General features: G+C 38.4%; 2 protein-coding genes across 3 annotated transcripts; both read right to left on the bottom strand.

The window, feature by feature from the left end:
* Positions 1–2386: 2386 nt before the first annotated feature.
* On the bottom strand, positions 2387–14324 carry slc10a7 (solute carrier family 10 member 7). 2 transcript variants are annotated; one of them, XM_053343685.1, is made up of 13 exons: positions 14134–14324; positions 10892–10974; positions 10675–10811; positions 9583–9658; positions 9291–9329; positions 8281–8316; positions 7854–7937; positions 7190–7355; positions 6543–6594; positions 6012–6085; positions 4254–4399; positions 4090–4136; positions 2387–2691 (listed from the first exon to the last, which is right to left on the bottom strand). In XM_053343685.1, the coding sequence occupies exons 1-12, from the start codon at positions 14231–14233 to the stop codon at positions 4116–4118; spliced, it is 1014 nt and encodes a 337-aa protein (XP_053199660.1). In that variant the 5' UTR covers positions 14234–14324; the 3' UTR covers positions 2387–2691; positions 4090–4115. The 2 variants fall into 2 exon arrangements, with proteins under 2 accessions (XP_053199660.1, XP_053199659.1); XM_053343684.1 differs by having other exon boundaries at positions 4120–4136.
* ttc29 (tetratricopeptide repeat domain 29) lies at positions 14237–20758 on the bottom strand. The gene is made up of 13 exons (XM_053343176.1): positions 20733–20758; positions 20495–20599; positions 20315–20392; positions 19425–19484; positions 18613–18776; positions 18321–18497; positions 17429–17641; positions 17234–17319; positions 16515–16606; positions 16293–16416; positions 15557–15646; positions 15320–15483; positions 14237–14372 (listed from the first exon to the last, which is right to left on the bottom strand). Exons 2-13 carry the CDS (start codon positions 20578–20580, stop codon positions 14237–14239), a joined length of 1470 nt encoding a protein of 489 aa, XP_053199151.1. The 5' UTR covers positions 20581–20599; positions 20733–20758.
* Positions 20759–21499: the final 741 nt, after the last annotated feature.

The raw sequence follows: 21499 nt of genomic DNA, 5'->3' as shown, positions 1-21499 counted from the left end.
ATGCACATAAAAAATAAAGTATATTTTAAGTATTATGCATGGTGTATTTCTTTATTTTAGCTCCCACCTGCACAAAGCTTCATGGATTGCAGTGCTGGTTGCTTAGTTGTTTCAAATCGCCTCAGGCTGGTTGTGTGTTAGAAGAGGCACAATGCCTCTAGGGTCTCTTGGCAGGACTCCCACAGGCTTGTTTTATGATTGCTTCATCCAAATGAGGTGACTGAAGAGCCATCTGTCGAGAAAAAAAAAGTTGGGTCAGTGAAAATATTGAGCTGCCAATACTTCGTTTTTCATTTTATTCCTAAGTTTTTATATCCGAACTGGCCCTGAGGAGGAAAAGCCATCTTAATGTGATACAGAGGAGAGCTGATTATGATAAAAGGCTGTTAGAGACTACAAGACAAAGAATGAAAAACAGGTTTAAAGAAATCTCTTGTGGGTGCCTGAAATGATATAATGTAGGACTTGCTGCAAAGTAGCATGCTATTAAATAATAAAGACAACACATAGCTATCATCATAACTTAAAAATGTACCATCCAATACACACATGTACTGTATAAACTGTATATCTTTCCTTTAAAGAAAAGACTGGGCTATTCTTTCTTTAAAACAGGGGTGTCAAGAAGGAAGGAAGGAATGAAGGAAGGAAGGAATGAAGGAAAGAAGGAAGGAAGGGAAGAGAAGACAGATGGAAGGAAAGAAGGGAAGATAGATGGAGGGAAAGGAAGGAAGGGAAAGAAAGGAGGAAGAAACTGGGCCGGATTGGACCTCTTGGCAGGCCAGTTCTGGCCCACGGGCCGCATGTTTGACACCCCTGCTTTAAATCATTGCTTACAGAAATGTTGGAACAAAGCTAACCTTTCCTTCATTAATCAGTTCTTAAATAGAAAGAAACGAGCTGCTCCGGCTCCTGAGGGACGCTTTATATCTGGCCTGTGGTGTGTGGAAACTGAGTGAAGTATATTCACCTTTGTAGCAGGTTGAAACTCGCTGCCATTACCCTACTTACCTGCCCAACAGTTACAGAAAAACAAGACAAAATACAGTTTTCACAGTTTGCAGGTTTATTTTTTTTTTCTATAAACATGTAGAATAACAAACCCTCTTCATTATCCATCTGGAAACGTACCACTGGTAAGACAATGTAACCGTGAACAGAGAGTTTCTGTTCTGCCCAACGACAAAGACCAGTGAAATGAGACTTGTGCTGTCGAGCCTTTCAGTGGCTCCATCGTGTAGTAATCTGACAGTTTGTGAAGTGTAAACGCTAAACGAGGCAGTACAGAGTCGAAGCTACGTGCTGTGTCCGTAACATTTGGTGTCGAAACGCTGTGTAACAATCTGATACGGCAGGTTTACGTAACAAATTCAAAGTTGCCGATAAGAGTAAAGAACAAGAAAAAGAAATAACATCTGAGTGTTACTCTTCGTTTATGTAACTTCCAGAGTTGGATAAAGCTTCCTGGAGGAGGCGGAGCTAAAGAGACAGGCGCTAAAACGGCTTGTTAATAGACAGAAGCTGAACTGAGGCGCTGCATAAAAGACCAGTAGAAGATAAATAAGAAGTTTTTAACTGGAAATCATGCAGAGATATTCCAGTAGAGACTCAGAATAGCTGGAAATGATGGTCGGTGATCGATATGATAATGATAGACTGATATATGTCAGGTCCGTATCACTCAGTTAGACTTAGAATATAAATACCCATTTATACATTTTTGATAATCAGTTTTCACTTTCTTAACCATTTAAAATGTATTGAAGCCTCTCTGTGAATATTATTCCTCCTGCCTCCTTATTGTATAAATGTAACCAGAATACAAGGTGAGCTGAAAATAATGAGAAGGAATTAGATTAAGACAAACAAATAAAATCTGATGAAGTGATATTAACATTCAGTAAAGATGATATTTTAACCCTTAGTTCCAGTATTCATGTTTTACCTTCATGTTTTGGATAAATCATTCATTAACTAAACGTCACTCCCATAAACAATCATTAAAAAAAAAGAAAAAAAAAAGTTATTTCAAAAAGTGTCAAAATAAAAAATACAAATAAAAAAACAGACATTGTTGTCCTTGTTATCTTGTGTATTAAATGTCACGTAATCCAGCATTAGTTTGGTCTATCGGGAACATAAATGTAACAAACGTCCACAATCGTCCTGGCAGTGAAAGAGAGGAAAAAAACTGAGTTGAAAAAAGTAGAAAATAGCAAGAAAAGTAAAAAAAAAAAAAATCCAAAAAACAATGGTCCCAGTAACTCCACCCGTCCCATTCCTGCAGGCAGGTGCTGTTTTGCAAATCAAACGCTTCCTCAGTTTAAAAACAGCCGTCCTTCCTTTTTGCAGGATTCATTTTCGGGAAGGGGTTTGGGGGGGTTGCTCCATATAAAAATATAACATGTTTTTTTTCTTCTTTTAAATATAAAAGAATATATTTATATATATTTATATATATGATGGAAATAGGAGAGTTTTTTTGTTGTTGTCATAGAAACGGAGAATATCGAGGCGACTGGTGATCATCCGCCACGCTGAGGTCTCGGTTGGTTGTAATAAGGCACGTGAGTCGGATTCCTCCGCCTGAGTCCTTTTTTTTTTTTTTTTTTTTTTTTTAAATCACACACTCAAACGAAAACAGTGATTTCGTTTTCGTCAGACGGGCTGCAGCGCCGACAGCTTCACCGCCTGCACAGAGAGAGAGAGAGAGAGAGACAGGAAACACACGAGCAGTGAGCGAGAGATTCAGATAAGAATGATAAAACAAGAAGAAGATGAAGAAGAAGAAGAAGAAAAAGTGAGAATTTCCAGAAGCATTCCCTCCACCATCATTTCTGTCAAAAGTAAAACAACCCTGAATTTTACATCCAAATCATGAAAAAGTGAGAAACGTCTTCGTCTACAATGGAAGTAAAGGATGAAGATAAAAAGCTGAAATTATTAATCAATTGACAGATAAATGATCTGATTCTTGATTTCAGTCAAAACCAGCTTCTCAAATGTGACAATTTGCTGCTTTTTGATGCTGGGTGTCACCAATGGGTGACATCATGAATGTTACGTCCATTTCTTCTATACAGTCTATGATTTATTTTCACATTTTAACCCTTTAAATCCAAACTAAACCAATAAATAAAACTAAACTGTAAGTCTTTTGGGTTTTGGACTATTAAAACTAAAATAAAGTGAAGATTAATCATGAATTAAAATAATTGTTAGTTGCAGCTCTATTGTGACAACCAGTTAACAAAACCACATTTAGCCTGATCAATAAATTTGGTTTATTATAGATAAATCATAAGCTGCACTTTAACTGTCTTGATTGATCTATTAATTATTTAGTCATTTAAAATGTCAGAAAATGATCATATTTGAGAAGATGGAACCAAAAAAAATAGTGTTAATTTCACTTAAGGCCAATCGAGTCGATCCATCGCTCAACCTGTCAGCAGATAAAAGACTAAAACTAATCAATCAATCTCAAATCAACATTATTAATACAACAGAAGCTACAATAAAAGTTTGATTAGTTTTCAACATGTAGAAGAAGATTTGATCGTCACCATCATCATCATCACACCCACCACCATTAAAAACCATTAATTACACCATTAAAACCATTAAAACCATTAATTACACCATTGAACCCATCAAACCCATTAATTACACCATTAAACCCATTAAAACCATTAATTACACCATTAAACCCATTAAAACCATTAATTACACCATTAAACCCATTAAAACCATTAATTACACCATTAATTACACCATTAAAACCATTAATCACACCATTAAAAACCATTAATTACACCATTAAACCCATTAAACCCATTAATTACGACATTAAAACCATTAATTACACCATTAAATCCATTAATTACACCATTAAATCCATTAAAACCATTAATTACACCATTAAACCCATTAATTACACCATCAATTACACCATTAAACCCATTAATTACACCATCAATTACACCATTAAACCCATTAAAACCTCACTGGAGCTGAATCAGAGTCAAGATTTTTTAACTTTTTAATTAAAATCAATGAAGAGTCAGTTTCACGGAGTCAGTTACTCACTGGGCGGCAGCAGAGACGGACTGACCCTACCTCAACAACAGACTAGACTGGAGAAGGAGAACAAGGTGGAGAGGTTACTGAACGAGGTCGAGGTCCTTCCCCTAAAACCAAACCTAAACGATCACATTTTAAACTGGAGAGACTTGGTTTGAAAAGTTTCGTACCTTCTGCCGACTCGTCATCCAGCTGCGGATCGTCGGCACGAGGACGGAGCCGAGCAGGATCTGAGCCGGGTGGTAGATCAGCAGAGGGACCGAGATCAGAGAGAGATGCTCGTAGCCTTCGAACACGATCTTCAACATCGGGATTCCTGAGAAGAGAGGAGAGAGAGATCGATAATAGAGCCTGACGATACATCGATCAGCTGATTTTGATCTAACAAGGATATATAACGGATATATATTCTTTCCTTCGTCCTTCCTTGCTTCCTTTCCTTCCTCCCTTCCTTCTTTCCTCCCCTCCTCCTCCCTTCTTTCCTTCCTACTTCCTTCCTCCCTCCCTCCTTTCCTTCCTTCTTCTTCCCTTCTGTCCTCCTTTCCTTCTTTCTTCCTCCCTTCCTTCTTTCCTTCCCTCCTCCCTCCCTTCCTTCCTTCTTCCTCCCCTCCTCCCTCTTTTCCTTCCTTCTTCCTCCCTCCTTTTCTTCCTTCCTTCGTCCTTCGTCCCTCCCTCCTTTCCTCCCTTACTTCTTTCTTCCTCCCTTCTTTCCTTCCTACTTCCTTCCTCCCTCCCTCCTTTCCTTCCTTCTTCTTCCCTTCTGTCCTCCTTTCCTTCTTTCTTCCTCCCTTCTTTCCTTCCTACTTCCTTCCTCCCTCCCTCCTTTCCTTCCTTCTTCTTCCCTTCTGTCCTCCTTTCCTTCTTTCTTCCTCCCTTCCTTCTTTCCTTCCCTCCTCCCTCCCTTCCTTCCTTCTTCCTCCCCTCCTCCCTCTTTTCCTTCCTTCTTCCTCCCTCCTTTTCTACCTTCCTTCGTCCTTCGTCCCTCCCTCCTTTCCTCCCTTACTTCCTTCTTCCTCCCTTCTTTCCTTCCTACTTCCTTCCTCCCTCCCTCCTTCCTTCCTCCCTCCCTCCTTTCCTTCCTTCTTCTTCCCTTCTGTCCTCCTTTCCTTCTTTCTTCCTCCCTTCCTTCTTTCCTTCCCTCCTCCCTCCCTTCCTTCCTTCTTCCTACCCTCCTCCCTCTTTTCCTTCCTTCTTCCTCCCTCCTTTTCTTCCTTCCTTCGTCCTTCGTCCCTCCCTCCTTTCCTCCCTTACTTCCTTCTTCCTTCTTCCTCCCTTCTTTCCTTCCTACTTCCTTCCTCCCTCCCTCTTTTCCTTCCTTCTTCTTCCCTTCTGTCCTCCTTTCCTTCTTTCTTCCTCCCTTCCTTCTTTCCTTCCCTCCTCCCTCCCTTCCTTCCTTCTTCCTCCCCTCCTCCCTCTTTTCCTTCCTTCTTCCTCCCTCCTTTTCTTCCTTCCTTCGTCCTTCATCCCTCCCTCCTTTCCTCCCTTACTACCTTCTTCCGTTCCTCCCTCCCTCCCTCCCTCCCTCCCTCCCTCCTTTGACTCGAGGACAACAGGAGGGTTAATAGAGACACAACTATTCTAGGTCAAACATGCATTTTGCTTTAACGTTCCTGTTGTGGTTAAAGTATAAATTATCACCCAATTCTGTGTCGCACCTTTTTACCACGGGTCTCATAGATACTTTTAGAAATGATGGTCAGTAGACCTCATTTAAATGAAACTACACCTCATTTTTGAGTTAATGCCTGTTGTTATTCTGGGTCAATGAGCACATGCACACTTCCTGTTTCCTTTTTAACTATAATTGTTATATTTCACAATGTTATGAGAGCGTTTCAGTAATGTGTGTCTTATGAGTATTTTTTATTGTTTAAACTCATCCGTGTGTGTGTGTGTGTGTGTGTGTGTGTGTGTGTGTGTGTGTGTACCCAGAGTGAGTGACTTGTGTGTGGAGCAGAACATGATGGCGACCGTGTCCGCAGGGCTGAATCCTGAACCCGACCTGCAGAGACAAACAGGAAGTTACACGTCAAATACATTTTAATTTAACCTTTGTGTCGTCCTCCCTCGTCTGTTTTGACTGTTCCTCCCTCCCTTCCTTCCTTCCTTCTTCCTCCCTTCCTTCCCTCCTTCCTTCCTTTCCTCCCTTCCTTCCTCCCTCCTTTCCTTCCTTCTCAAGGAACTTCACTCTACTGTCTGTCTTTAAGTTTCTATCTAATGTATGACAGTATAATGTATTTGTGTTTCTGCTTTTGTCGATTTAAATGATAAAAGAAAATAAAGAAGAACGTCGTTTAGCTGAAGAAGAAGAAGAAGAAGAAGAAGAAGCAGAAGCAGAAGAAGAAGAAGAAGAAGAAGAAGAAGAAGCAGAAGAAGAAGAAGAAGAAGAAGAAGAAGAAGAAGCAGAAGAAGAAGAAGAAGAAGAAGAAGAAGAAGAAGAAGAAGAAGAAGAGACTCACCTGGTAGAAAAGGCAAACGTGAGCAACATGAAGCTGATCTGGATGGAAAAAACTGCAAAGAGACAAAAACAAGACAGATTTCACTTTAACCGTCCACCGTCATTTCCAAAAGTAAGTGTAAACCAAAACATTAAGTATAAATTAACCAACTTCATTCCAACTTCGAATTCTGCCTCATTTTTTAGCTAAATGTTGTTTGTGACCTGCAAACAGGAGGATTCATCTTAAACTAAAATCATAAACACTGAGTTACTTTAATATATTTTATTTTGGCCGGATTAGACTCCTTGGCGGGCCGGTTCTGGCCCCCGTTCCGTATGTTTGACACCACTGGTTGACTTTTTTTTTTTGCTTTCTTAAAAATGTTTTTCTTTTCTCTTGTTTGGCCTTAAATGACTTCCATACACACACACAGAAAGAAACACACACACACACACACACACACACACACGCACACACACACACACATTAACACACACATTAACACGCACATTAACACGCACATTAATACACACACACACACACACACATTAACACACACACACACATTAACTCTCACACACACACACATTAACTCTCACACACACACACGCACACAGAAACACACACACACACACACAGAAACACACACACTCTCTCAGACTCACTGATGAGGACGACCAGCAGCAGGCTCGTGGGGTCCAGCTCTATGTTGGGGTTACTGAACGTGTCACAGAACGTCGTGTAGATGATCATGAGCAGAACGACGCTGCTGACGACGCCGAACGGAGGTTTCCTTCTCTCCAGGTACTCTCTGAGGAAACCACGACACACCTAATACACACAATACACATTAATACACACACACACACACACACACACCAAGTACTCTCTGAGGAAACCACGACACACCTAACACACACAATACACATTAATATACACAATAACACACACATTAATACACACATATACACACACACATTAATACACACACAATACACATTAATATACACACACATTAATACACACACAATACACATTAATATACACAATAACACACACACACACACACCAGATACTCTCTGAGGAAACCACGACACACCTAACACACACATACACACACATTAATACACACATATACACATACACACACATTATTAATGTGTGTGTATATGTGTGTATTAATGTGTGTGTATTAATGTGTGTATATGTGTGTATTAATGTCACATTAATACACACATACACACACATTAATACACACATATGAACACACATTAATACACACATATACACACACATAAACACACACACACACACACACAGTCGTCCTACCTGACCCAGGATCAGAGGAACGACCACCGTCATGAAGAGCTGCGAGAAGATGGAGGAGAAGGGAACGGAGGAGGAAGAGCCGAGCTGGAGGAGGAAGAGGAGGGAGAGGAGGAAGAGGAGGAGGAGGAAGAAGAGGAAGAGGGAGAGGAGGAAGAGGAGGAGAAGAAGAAGAAGAAGAAGAAGAAGAAGAAGCAGAAGAAGAAGAAGAAGAAGAAGAAGAAGAAGAAGAAGAAGAAGAAGAAGAAGAAGATTTCTTATAAATATATATTAATTAGTTTTTAATCTTTAATCTAAAACTAAGAACAGAGGAATGAATCTTTTACATCTACGTAGAAAAGGAGGAGTGTGATATTCCTCTGGGTGTAATTCACATGTTCACCACTAGATGTCAGTAAATGTTTCACTCTTTAAATCTCAGCAGACTTACGAACAGCAGCAGCAGCAGCGGGGTCACGACGATCCCCTGAAACAAAGACACAAAGGCACGGTTACACCATGAAACGTTACACCATGAGACGATGAGATGCTCAGCAGGAGGTTTAGTTTAGATTTAAAGGGTTAAAATGTGAAAATAAATGTGAAGAACTTTAAACACATTTCTGCTTTTAATCCATTTAGAGAGAATTTATTAGAGGTCTAAGTGGTGTAACCATGACAACTGCTAGCTTACTTTCTTTCTTTATCTTTCTTTGTCTCTCTCTCTTTTTTTTTCTTTCTTTCCTCCAACTTTCTCTTCTTCTTCCTCCTCTTCCTTCATTCCTTTCTTTCTTTCTTTCTTTCTTTCCTCCTACTTCTTCTTTCTTTTCTTCGTCCTTTATTTTTCTTCCTTTCTTTCTTTACTCCAACTTCCTGTTCTTTCTTTCTTGTCTTCATCCTTTATCTTTCTTTCTCTCTTTTTTTTCTCTTTCCTCCAACTTCTTGTTCTTTCTTTCTTTCTTTCTCTCTTTCGTCCTTTATCTTTCTTCCTTTTTTCTTTCTTTCTTTCTTTCCTCCAATTTCCTGTTCTTACTTTCTTTCTCTTCTTCCTCTGCTTTCATTCTCTCTCCTCCCCTTTTTCTTTCTTTCTTTCTTTCTTTCTTTCTTTCTTTCTCTCCCTCTTCTCCAACTTCTTGTCCTTTCTCTTCTTCCTCCTTTAACTTTTTCTTTCTTTCTTTCTCTTCATCATCCTTTATCTTTCTTTCTCTTTTTTTTCTCTTCTCCAACTTCTTGTTCTTCCTCCTCTTCCTTCATTCCTTTCTTTCTGTCTATCCTCCTACTTCTTGTTCTTTCTTTCTTCCCTTCTTTCCTTTCTTTCTAGGTGAAAAAAGTATTTAATATCTATTATTTTGTGGTTACACCATTTGACATTTTCAGGACCATTCAGCCTTACTTTTGGTAAAAAATATCACTGACCCATAAATAGTCATAAACATTCCTGAGTCTAAACTTGAGTCTTACCAGGAAGCTTCCGAACGCTGAGTTGAAAATGGCAGCAGCCTTAAAAAAAAAAAAGCAACAAAGTACATTACAGTTCATACATGTGCTCGGTTACCATGGCAACAATACACCTTTAAGGATTTCTTTATTATCAGCCTGTCAGTCAACTTCGAACTCTGTGTGTGTGTGTGTGTGTGTGTGTTTGTGTGTGTGTCTGTGTGTCTACGGGTGTGTGTGTGTGTGTGTGTGAGTGTGTGTGTGTGTGTGTGTGTGTGTCAGTGTGTGTGTCAGTGTGTGTATGTGTGTGTGTCACCTCGTTGCCTCCGACAGCCTTGGTGAGAATGACAGCGGAGGAGACTGGAGGCGGCATGCATCCCACCGTCTGTAACCTAGGCAACCACAACAAAAACAGGAAGGACAGACGACGATGAATATTCCCGATTTTTCCTTTAACCCGAAGTTATCAGAGAATTCAGTTATAGTTTTAAATTTAAGGAAAAAACTGATGTTAGGCAACAGGAAGACACACACACACACACACACACACACACACACACACACACACACAGCATTGCCTGTAGCAGCAGTGAATATGAGTCTTTGTATGTATTCATAACTCGGCCGTTACAGTCGAGCTGGGAACTGAATGAAGGACGTCTTTCACACACACACACATATATTAACACACACACACACACACACACACACACACACACACACATATAACACACACACACACACCACACAGACTCTCACACACACACACAGACTCACACACACACACACACACATATTAACACACACACACAGACTCTCTCTCACACACACACACACACACACACACACACACACACACACACACACACACACACAGACTCACACACACACATACCTGTTTTTACTACCTCGTGGGGACCCCTGACTGGGTGGTGTCCTGTGGGGTCCACCCTTTCTAAAGAGTCTAGAGACATAATTTTAACTCCTAAATTCATCATAATTCTGTTTGAACAAAAAAATTACTTGAAATATAAAAAATTCGAAACCTGAATTACAATTCATATTCAGTATTTGAACAAATGTTGGATTGAAACCCAGGGGGCTAATCGCTAAGCTAATATGCTAATACGAAGCTAACATGCTAATATACACACTTAGTCAGGGAAAGGTCCCCACACTGCAGTTCACACACGGTCAGGAAAACCAACCCTGTGGGGACCAGGCCTATCAGGAGGCTGTCCCCACGGGTTAATAATTTTTCAGGTTTCGGTCCTCACCAGGATAGAAAAACACACACACAGACACACACACAGACTCACATACACACATATTAGCACACACACACACATACACAGACTCACATACACACATATTAGCACACACACACACACACACACACACCTCCTACCCTCTGAGCAGCCATTGGTCGATGGCGGTCAGCGCCAGAACTCTGAGCAGCAGCCAGACGGCGAGCGGGAAGAAAATCAACGTGAACGACTGAACGAAGAGATGAAGACGGACGTGAAGCAGAGCGCTCGTTAACTCCTGCAAAGAAACAATCAGTCATTAGAAAGAAAGAAAGAAAGAAAGAAAGAAAGAAAGAAAGCAAGAGAATCTTTTCTTACCTCTGTTTTGAGCGAGAGGCCGCTGTTGAAGAAGATGAGTGAAACAGCAACGTAGGCGATCGTGATCTCCGGCTTCAGCGGACCTGAGAGATTCATTTAATGTGGTTACCATGGTGACAGTCATCATCATCATCATCATCATCATCATCATCATCAATTACACCATAATACAAGATGAGGTCAGCAGATCAGCTGAACCTGCTGCTTCACTCTCAGACTGTAAACAATAAAATTAAAATAAATAAATATATATATATATATATATATATATATATTTTAAATAAATTAAAAATTAAAAATAATTGTGAAAAAAAAGTTGAAATATTTCAATTAAAAAAAATTTAAAAACTTGAATATGAAAAAACATATTTTGAGTAAAGTTGAATTTTTTGGCTAATTGTAACATTACTAGAAAAAAATTGAATATTTTGAGAAAAATATAGTTAATCTGAAACAAAACGTCAGAATATGTTGAGAAAAAATAAGAATACATTTGTAATATTTTAAGAAAACTTGAAAATGTAGTATTCATGGAAAAAAAATTGAAATATTAGGAGAGGGAAAAAACTTGCATGACAAAAAAAAAAATAAAATAAATTTTGGGAGTAAAGTTAAAAATTGACCCCGAAATATATATTTTTTAATATTCTGAGAAAAAGTTACATTACAAGAAAAAAAGTTGATATTTTTAGTATATAGCCAAAAAAGTGATTATTTTGAGAAAAAAAGTGTTGTAATATTATAAGATTTTAATACTTTAATACTTTATTGTACTAAACAGGTGAAATCAGTCTGTCAGCTTTTCCACATGAGGATATATTTATTTATTTATTTATTAAACATTTAAAGATGACACCACAGACTCTAAGAAGTTATAACAGGCAGAAAATAATCACCTGATTAATCAATAACTAAATGAATCATTAGTTTCAGTCTTTGTTTGTCTTGTAGGATCGACGCTGTTCGGCGGCTCTTTGATTGAGGCGTTTACGAGCCGCACCTGAAGGCAACACAGTAGCAGCACAGGAGCTTATCTTATCTACGGGATAACCGCAGTCCCTGAACGCCTCACAGGTTACTCTTATCATGTAAACGTGTTTTAAATGAGATTACGACCGAGATAAAGTGTTTTTTAATCTTTACGACTGCTGTCACTCATCATATAAGGGTTTCTCAACCTGTGGTCCCTGAATGAAGTGTGGCCGTTTCTGATGGGTCGCAGGTCGCAGCTTAAATATGAATAAATTAAAGATCAGCAAGTTACATTTAAGACTTTTAAAAGACATTTTAATACAATTTAATACCAGTTTCACATTTAAAGTATGAAAGATTTAAGGCTGAATATTAATAACTGAGTGCAATGTGAAATAAAAGTTACATTTATTTTAATTTATTTCACTTTTTTATTTGTTATTTGAGGTTTTGGGGCAATTTCAGACAGTTTTACTAAAATGACATAAAAAACATTTTATATTTAACATTAGTGTCTGTGTCAGGCGAGAAAACGTTTAATATTATGAGAAAAAAAAGTTGATATTTGGAGTAAAAACTAGAATATTTTTACTCTGAAGCAGAAATTGCAAAAAAAAAAGTCATAATATTTTCAGAATAAAGTAAAAAAATGTACAAAACAAGTCAGAATATTTTGATCAAAAAGTTGTAATATTGAAAGAAAAACGTTTTAAAGAGTGATTCAAGAATAAATGATAAAGTTTTATATTACGAGAGAAAAAAAGTATTTTGAGTATAAAGTCAGAATAATTTAGCAATTTCACCTAAAAAATATTTTGCGAAAAAAGTCGAAATTTTTTTTACAAAATATAATTATTACAAAATAAAAGTCAGGATATTTTGAGGGAAAAGAAAAAAAACATTACTAGAAAAAAAGTGAATTGTTGACTATAAAGACTATATATATATATATATATATATATATATATATATATATATATATATATTTAAAGGAAAATATACAAAATTTACCAAAAAAAAGAGAAAAATATACTTAATCAAAAAAACTAAACATCAGAATATGTTGATACGATGATAAGACTAAAACATATGCTGGAAAAATAATGTATTTTATTTTAGAATAAATTTGTAATATTTTACAAACAAAACTTGAAAATGTAGTATTCGGAAGTCGGAATAATTTACCGATTTCACCCAAAAAATATTTTTGCGAGAAAAAAAATCAAAAAAAATTACAAAAAAAAAAGTCAGGATATTTTGAGGGAAAAGAAAAAAAACATGAAAATTTGAGACTAAAATAATTACCACAAAAAAAATATTTTACTTAAACAGTTGTAATAGAAAAGTTGATATTATAAAGTCTCTGATTGGAGGAAAACTAAATCAGCGCTTTTTGATTTTACAAGACCTGAAGACACACCTGAATAAATACCAAGTGACATCCTGTGTGTGTGTGTGTGTGTGTGTGTGTGTGTGTGTGCGTTTCAAGGTACTTTAGGGACACATCTCTAACTGTTTAACTTATTCATTTTCTTCCCAGTTGATAAAAAGCAGATTTTTTTGGGTGAGTGTTTAAAAGCTAAAGTGAGTCAGTAAATGTCCGTGTGTGTGCTGAATGCAACGTGTCACTGCAGAGCCAGGTGAGGGAGGGCAAACACACACACACACACACACACACACACACACACACACACACACACACACACACACACACACACACACACACAATATATCACCTCCTACTTTCTCTCCTGTGCGACGAATAAACCAAACTCCATTAAAAAAAACCTTAAATTAACATTATCGTCACTTTTAAACGAGCGCGCGCGTTAACTAACCCATCAATCTCTACATTAACACAACCACCAACATTAAAACTTCACTTCGGCATCAATAAAACACACAAAACACTTCACAAATAAACAGAAATATATAGAAAACACTTTTTTATTGCCATATCTTGTCATTTCAAAACACTTTCGCAAAACGCTAAAACCAAAAAAACCAAACGTCTAAAAGTACTTAATTATAACAAATAAAACACTTTATGGTTAAATAAACTAATTAAGACTATTTTAATTGGTGTAAACTTGTAATTTTAACTCTTAATTGGCTCCAACAGTACAAAATAAAGAGGTGAAACTTTGCCACCCCTCCAAAATAAAGTAGACTTCTGCAGTATTTTCTGACGTTTCGCTTTGATCGCATTTATTATAACATCAGCACAATGTCGCAGGTTGTTTCTAACGTGAATATAAAAGTATCCTCACCTCCTTTGACGCCGACGCTTGGCTGCAGCTTGGCGGATAAGATGACCAGCACGATCCCGATGATGAACCATTCCTTGCGGAGCCTCAACAGGAGGCCCATGTTTCAGGCTCCGGGTCTCTTCTGGATCAACTCCCGCCGGCTCCTCCTCCGTCTCACCAGCCGGGATACAAAGTTTCTTACAACTCCTCTCCTCTTCTCTTCTCTCCTCTCCCTCTCTCTGTACGCTGGAGGAGGATTTCTGTCAGGAAACCAGAAGCTCAACAAACACATCGGAGCTTTTTTTCCGGACACATGGCTCACAACGATACCGTAAAGACTGCAAGAGACGCGCAGCAGCTTTTTTTCCTTCTTCGTCAAATTACCGTATTGTAATGTAGATGTGTTTTATGGGGCAATGATGAGGTGTAACCAGGGTGTAACTCAAGCAACCCTAAAAATAAATACGTTATTATTATTTTATACAACTTTAATTATTTTGTGTGCCCGTCTATTAGAGATGGGACAATTATAATGCTGCAGGTTCAAATGGTTTTATTTTAACAGGTTTAATGTACTTTGGGTAGTTCTGTCATTACACACAGTTAAAGTGATTATTAGATTTTCATGCTCTTTATTTACCAAATATGAACATTTTCATTTATTTGTATTTCATGAATATTATTACTTTCAGTTCAACTGTGCAATTTTTTTTTTCACTTTAAAATATGTGCAATAATAACATCAAACCTTTGTACATAATGTTTTTTTACTATTGTTTTTATTGCTTTATTATTTATTGGGTTTTTTTTGTAGTGCTCTTCTATTTTTTCTATCCACTTTGCTGCAATAATGTAAATTTCTCCATTGTGAGACTAACAAAGGATTATTTTATCTTATCTAAGTTGTGTATCTTAATAAGTTGTGTATGTTCAAAAACAAACACTCGAACATATCGACTCATTTTCATCATCATGGTTTTTATTATCAGCTCTGCTCTGATTGAAGCTCCTCTAAAGTCGCTAATTTCTGAGTTTTTATGAGGAAATCTGATTATATCACACAGATATTACAGTTTATAATAGTTTAACATGTCAAACAGCTGTGATAAGATTCTCTGGACTTTATTGACTTTTTATGTTTATGCTGAAAAATGTTTCTCGGCTGTAAAATGCTCGTCTGCGCCAACGATGATGAATGTTTTCCTACATTAGAGCAGCAGAAGCAGCAGCAGCCGTGTTATCCGCAGCGTCTCGACTTCCTCTCGTCTCCTTCCAGGCCAGCAGTCGTCTCAGAGCGGCGGGCGTGGCCGACTCCACATCAGCGCTGTACTTCCCGATGAGCGACTGAGCTCGAGCGCCGGCCGCCAACACCTGACGGAGAGCAGCTGTTAACACTTATACATGAAGTAAACACAGTGATGGTTGTAGTTGGTGATGATCGTACCTGAGCTTTCTGCAGCAGAGCGACGTCTCCGAGGTCACAGGCCACTTCGTAACCCTGCAGGTAATACTGACAGGCGTTCTCAAACTGACTCTACAGAGAGAGACGAAAGAAAACAACAAGACTTAATCTGTTTGGAAAATTTAATGTGTATTTATTTATATTCTAAGACAACCGGCCGTCAGCTTTATTAGTCTCACGGTGGAGAAATTTACACTGTGGCTTGTCTAGTAGGGCTGGGCCGATTCGATTCTCTAACGATTTTTGGGTCCCGATTCGATTTAAATTGCGATATTGCGATTAGGTTTTACCAAGTATTGCGATTTTTATATTTCAATAATTGTGATTTCCTTTCCTTAAACAAGAACAGGTTGAACCAAACACTTGATAAAACATCATAAGTCATATTTACACACATCACATCAGTTTGTGAGATTTATTTGTGAACCTGCCCTCACAAAAAACATTCTCATCCACCAACATCTTACAATAAACTAAACTGCTACATTTAGCTGGTCTTTAAAAAAAAGAAAAAAGAAAAAAATTTTTTTAAATAAATAAATAAAAATCGATTCTTGTATGAGAATCAATTTTTATTTAAAAAAATCGCGATTAATACAAAAATCTATTTTGTTGGCCCAGCCCTATTATCTAGTGTGTGTGTGTGTGTGTCTGTGTGTGTGTGTGTGTGTGTGTGTGTGTTTGTTAGTGTGTGTGAGTGTGTGTGTGTGTGTCATACACTGCTGTAGTAGATGTCGCCCAGATACAAGCAGGCGTCTGTCAGGTCGCGTTGTAGTCCGTTGCTACGGGTGACGTCGGCTAACTTCTCCAAACACAGGATCGTCTCGTCTATGTTTCCCTCACTGAGACACACACACACACAAAATAAACATTACTCACACTGAGGCACTGATAGTGTGTGTGTGTGTGTGTGTGTGTGTGTGTGTGTGTGTGTGTGTACCTCTCCGTAGACTTGGCCATCGCCTTGTAGGCTTTTCCCAGCCCCTTCGGATCCTCAAGCGTGCCGCAAATCTGCATGCAGGTGTTGAAGAACTGGACACAAAACCAACAATGAATTCATCTACTTATAAATACTGTGTGTGTTTATTCAAAGGCTGATGAATCCTATCCCTCCATTAATGTCTAAAAACTATTTAAAAAACACACACAGTCCTTCACTACTGTCATTTATTTTGACCCACTTTCCTTTCTTTAACCTAGTTTTTATTTAATTTTATTTTTTTTGTTTTTTTACTTTCACTCTTTCTCTTATTGTCTCTTATTTTTATGTATTTTTCTTATTTATTTCACTTTATTTATACATTTATTTATTTATTTTTTACATTTTTATCATCCTTATTTTCTCTCCTCATGTGCATTGATCTCATTTTCTTAGTTTTTTCTTTGTAATTTTTAACCCTTTTCTTTATGTTGTCACTTTTTCTGTCTTACTATCAGCTTGTAACCTGTATGAAAGGTTTTATATCAATAAAGTTTGAAGCTTGATTGATAAAAACACCAAATCTGGATTCATCCGCCGCTGAAAATAGTCCCACAATATAGAGTTTTCCTGTTTTCCTCTTCAACATATTATTGGTTTTGGTCTTTTAAAAATGAACCCAAACAAGAAGCTAAAGTGAAATCTTTCCACTCACACATCAAACACGTGGACTCAGGTACCTGTTTGGCCGTTTGGTGGTCTCCTGTACTCTGATAGGTCAGTCCGAGTCGATAGGCGCCTTCTCCTACGATCTGTTTGTCTTCAGCTGGAACATCAGACACCAGATCAGTAAACAGCTGAGAATCTAGATCACATTCAGTCTGTCTTATTTTAATGTGGATGTTAAGTTAAGTCTCTCCTCTGAGTCTACATACACTGGGTGGCCATGCTGTAGCCCTGGTGGAGCAGCTTCAGGGCCTTGTCGTAGTCTCCGTCGGCCAGCGGAGCGTCAGCCAGCCGGTTGAAGATCCTCCACAGCACCTGGCGAGCCCGGAGCTTCAGGGGCCGACCGGACAAATCCAGCCAGCCGCCGTCCTCCGACATCTTGAGGCAAATCTCCGCCTGCTTCCTCGCCTCCTCCAGCTCGCCTGCAGGAGGAGCGTGACACGAGAGATCAACGAGAATTAACTGTATGGTTCATCTTCTGGAGACAGATCTCAACCCAACTGGACATCGATGAGAGATGTTGGTGTGACCTGTTGCTTCATCCCTCCATTAAGAGTTCAGAGACTTGGAAATATCTACACTATGAAGCCGTACTGGAGACTTGAAGTGGAAAAACACCTCATAAAGACATTCATATTTCATACCTAATCATGTAAGGCAAGGCAGTTTTATTTATATAGCGCATTTCATACACAATGGCAACTCAATGTGCTTTACATAAAACAGAAAAACATGTAATTTGAGAAACTTGTATACGCCGATTATTCGATTACATGCCAACTATTAAAGAAATTAAGCCAATTTGTCCAAATTCTCCAATTCCAACTTCTTAAATGTTGACTATTTTCTGGTTTGTTTAGTTTTTTATGACAACAACCTGAATATTTTTTGGATTGTGGACAAAACAAGACATTTGAAGACGTCGTTTTGGAACCATAATCAACATTTTTCACTATTTTTGGACATTTTGGAGACTAAATAGCGAATCATTTAATTGAGAAAATGATCTAAAGATGAATCAATAATGAAAATATATAGTGAGTGAGTGTGTGTATGTGTGTGTGTGTGTGTTTGTGTGTGTGTGTTTGTGTTTGTGTCCACCTTGCTGAAGGTAGACTTCGGCCAAGCAGGCTCGGGCCTCGGTGGCCGGTCTGGAGCGGCTCCCTCGCTCTTTGTTGATGCAGCTGAGGAGGAAATGCAAACTGAGCCAGAAATCCTCCGGAGCCGAGAAGTACCGACCCAAAAACAGACGCTGCTCGTTCACCGTCGACCAGGAACCTGCAACCACACACACACACACACACACAGAGAGACACACACACACACCTTTATGTATGAGAAACTACCCATTTCATTCAACATACTCTGTGTTTTATCACGTTTGTTCGAGTACCGGTCCTTTCAGCCTTCTCGGCCAGGCTCAGGTGAAGCTTCAAGGTCTCCAGTTTGTCTTGTTGGTCCTCTAAAGGAATCTGTGACAAAACCTCAGAGCCTGGTTCAGCTGCCGTCCTCTGATCCTGATTGACGCGCAGCAGAAAGAACAACTCGGAGAACGACCTGTAAGAGAGAGAAACTGAGTAGATTAGAGTCTAAAGATTTCATACCTGCTGCTACGATCTAGAACAGGTCTGCTTTCTGTTTCCAGAGTCACAACTAAACCTGGTGTCCTCGAGTCAAGGAAGGAAGGGAGGAAGGGAGGAGGGGAGAAAGGGGGGGAAGGGAGGAAGGGAGGAAGGGAGGAAAGAAAAGAAGGAAGGGAGGAAGGAAGGGAAGGAAGAAAGGAAGAAGGAAGGAGGGAGGAAGGAAAGAAAGAGAGAAGGAGGGAGGGAGGAAAGAAAGAGAGAAGGAGGGAGGGAGGGAGGAAGGAAAGGAAGGAAGGAGGGAAGGAAGGTAGGAAGGAAGGACAGAAGGAAAGAAGAAGGAAGGAAAGGAGGGAGGAAGGAAGGTAGGAAGGAAGGACAGAAGGAAGGAAGAAAAGGGGATGGAGGAAGGAAAGAAGGAAGGGAGGAAAGAGAGAGGAAGGAAAGAAAGAAAGAAGGAGAGAGGAAGGACAGACAGAAGGAAGGAAGGAAGGGAGGGAGGAAAGAAGGAACAGTCAAAACAGACGGGGTCAAGGTTAACTTTGCACAATAACTCTTTGGTTTTAAATTTTTTAAAAAGCCACTTCATAAAGAATAAATAGTTAAATAAACAGTTGTGAGATACCTGGGAAAACCTTCCTGAAGCAGCTTCACACAGATGTTCTGCTTCAGACTGTTTCTGACCCTGCAGACGGACAAAAGCAGAAGTGTTTAAATTATCACTGTAGATGAATATGATGTGACAGTGAGGGTCAGGATCTCTGAGCTCAGCAAGTTATTACTGTGTTAGGCAGAGGAGGGCGCTCTAACCTTCCTGATCCTACAGCTGCAGTAATAAAGCTTCCTGCTCAGTAAATGGTTTCATACTTCTAACTTTGACTCAAGTATTCATTTAATCCTTTAACAACCATTGCTCCTTTAGGGGAGTTGTGCTGCCTTGACTATTAAATATATAGGCTATTTATGATTATTAGACCCTTGGTGAACATATTAGTATTAATAATTTATGACATAGTGGATCCACTTGAAGGTAAAAAGGCATTATATATTAAAGAGGATGTATCATGAACATTTCCAGCTGTGTATTTATATTCTAGGGCTCTACTGGAATATATCTCTGCATGATTTCCAGTTAAAAACTCCTTATTTATCTTCTACTGGTCCTTTATACAGCCACTCACTTCAGCCTCTGTCTGAAACAAGCCGTTTTAGTGCCTGTCTCTTCAAGACTGGATTATTCTTTTTGAAATTTCTTAATTAATACATATATCAAATACTATATTGACTGACTTTTTATAGCACCAGTAGTCCATGTTACTGTAGTTCTACAGTGCATAGTGCTAATGTCCTGCATTTGGTTAGTTTAAGGTTAAAATACCAACATGCAGTGTGGGGAGAAGGGGAAGGATTGAACTGTGAAGGAGCCAGAAGGTGAAAATTAACTTTCTCTGGGAAATAAATCTGAATTTGGTGCACCTTAAAAATTCACCCGGTTACCACGGAGATTAAACTCACAGTGCAATATCTTCCCTGGAGAGGATTTGTGTTGGTTTATTCAGCACAGATCCAGTTGGTAGAGACTCCTGCTTCGTCCTGCCGATGAAACAGAAACACACAAACATTTATACAACTCATCATCAGTAGGATAACTTTTCATTTCTAGTGTTTCTTTTTTACTCCACAGCATTTATCTACCTGTGTTGAGCACCTATCCTCCGTTTCTTGCTGGTGATTTCCGGTAGAAACGACCCGGTGTGCCGCCGTGATACCGCAGCGTTCATCTTCAACCTGTCAGTCAACCTGAAAGAGAGAGAGGACAAATTAGGCTTTTTTAGAGTTGCAAGTGTTAGTCTATAAGTTGATATATGGTTAAAAATTCTTTATTATTTTATGTTTCATCACTGTGTCTTTACTATTTGCTGCTAAAACAAACCTTCTGCTCCTGTGAGGTGATCCGTGATTTTCTGTTAAATGAAATAAAATAAAGATATAAGTGAGTGTGACAGTAATAAACTAAACAACTACAGTTAAAGCTCATGTCTAACAGCCTCTACTGTTACTCTGTAGTCTTAAATGTCTGGCTGCAAAAACTGACAATAACTGTTGAAAGCATTGGAAAATTAGGATTAGTAAGGACTGAAGCTACTAATCTTCATGTTTAACTTTTAACTCTGCTGTTGTGCTCAGCTCAAATTTGACCCTTTTCCAGATGTCTTTATATCAGAAATATGGATTTATTTCATCTAAACACCTTTAAATCACACAGATGTTTCTATACTGTGTTCTTTTCAAGTATAATCATCACTATACTTTCATTGGATTGGGTGATATCTTATCTTAAATATAATTCATAATTTCTGGGTTTTTTAACAACAAAATTAGCTATATTTTAATTTAAATTAGGCCTATATTGACCATAATTCCCAAAAATAAGTGTAAAACTTGGTGGTAATAAGTTGGCTTAAAAAGTCTTTAAGTGATAATCATTTAACACTTTATAAACAGTGATAATTAGACAGTAAGAATATACTGAGTCTCATGAAGACCTCATAATATGGCTGAAAGCTCCAGGAAAAGCTGGTAATGGACCTTAATAGATCCGCCAGTGAATATGTTATTTATGCACGTGTTGCATAGTCATAATCTTTCTCTGGGTTGGAAAACAGCTGATTAATAAACCTAAAATGAGTCATTAGGGAG

Source organism: Scomber japonicus, chromosome 22, assembly GCF_027409825.1.
Source record: "Scomber japonicus isolate fScoJap1 chromosome 22, fScoJap1.pri, whole genome shotgun sequence".
NCBI lineage: Eukaryota > Metazoa > Chordata > Actinopteri > Scombriformes > Scombridae > Scomber > Scomber japonicus.
Note: the sequence above shows the minus strand (reverse complement) of the source record. Positions and strands in the feature narration are given on the sequence as shown.

What these genes read in the sequence shown, in the direction of transcription:
- ttc29 (XM_053343176.1), bottom strand. Translation starts at nt 20,580, where the DNA reads ATGAACGCTGCGGTATCACGGCGGCACACCGGGTCGTTTCTACCGGAA. An exon ending in AGGATAGGTGCTCAACACAG is followed by an intron (nt 20,393 to 20,494) that starts GTAGATAAATGC and finishes TTTCATCGGCAG; the next exon opens with GACGAAGCAGGAGTCTCTAC. An exon ending in CGAGAAGGCTGAAAGGACCG is followed by an intron (nt 18,498 to 18,612) that starts GTACTCGAACAA and finishes GTGTGGTTGCAG; the next exon opens with GTTCCTGGTCGACGGTGAAC.
- slc10a7 (XM_053343684.1), bottom strand. Translation starts at nt 14,233, where the DNA reads ATGGGCCTCCTGTTGAGGCTCCGCAAGGAATGGTTCATCATCGGGATC. An exon ending in CGCTGCTGCTGCTGCTGTTC is followed by an intron (nt 7,938 to 8,280) that starts GTAAGTCTGCTG and finishes TTCCTCCTCCAG; the next exon opens with CTCGGCTCTTCCTCCTCCGT. An exon ending in ACGTTTGCCTTTTCTACCAG is followed by an intron (nt 6,086 to 6,542) that starts GTGAGTCTCTTC and finishes TTGTCTCTGCAG; the next exon opens with GTCGGGTTCAGGATTCAGCC.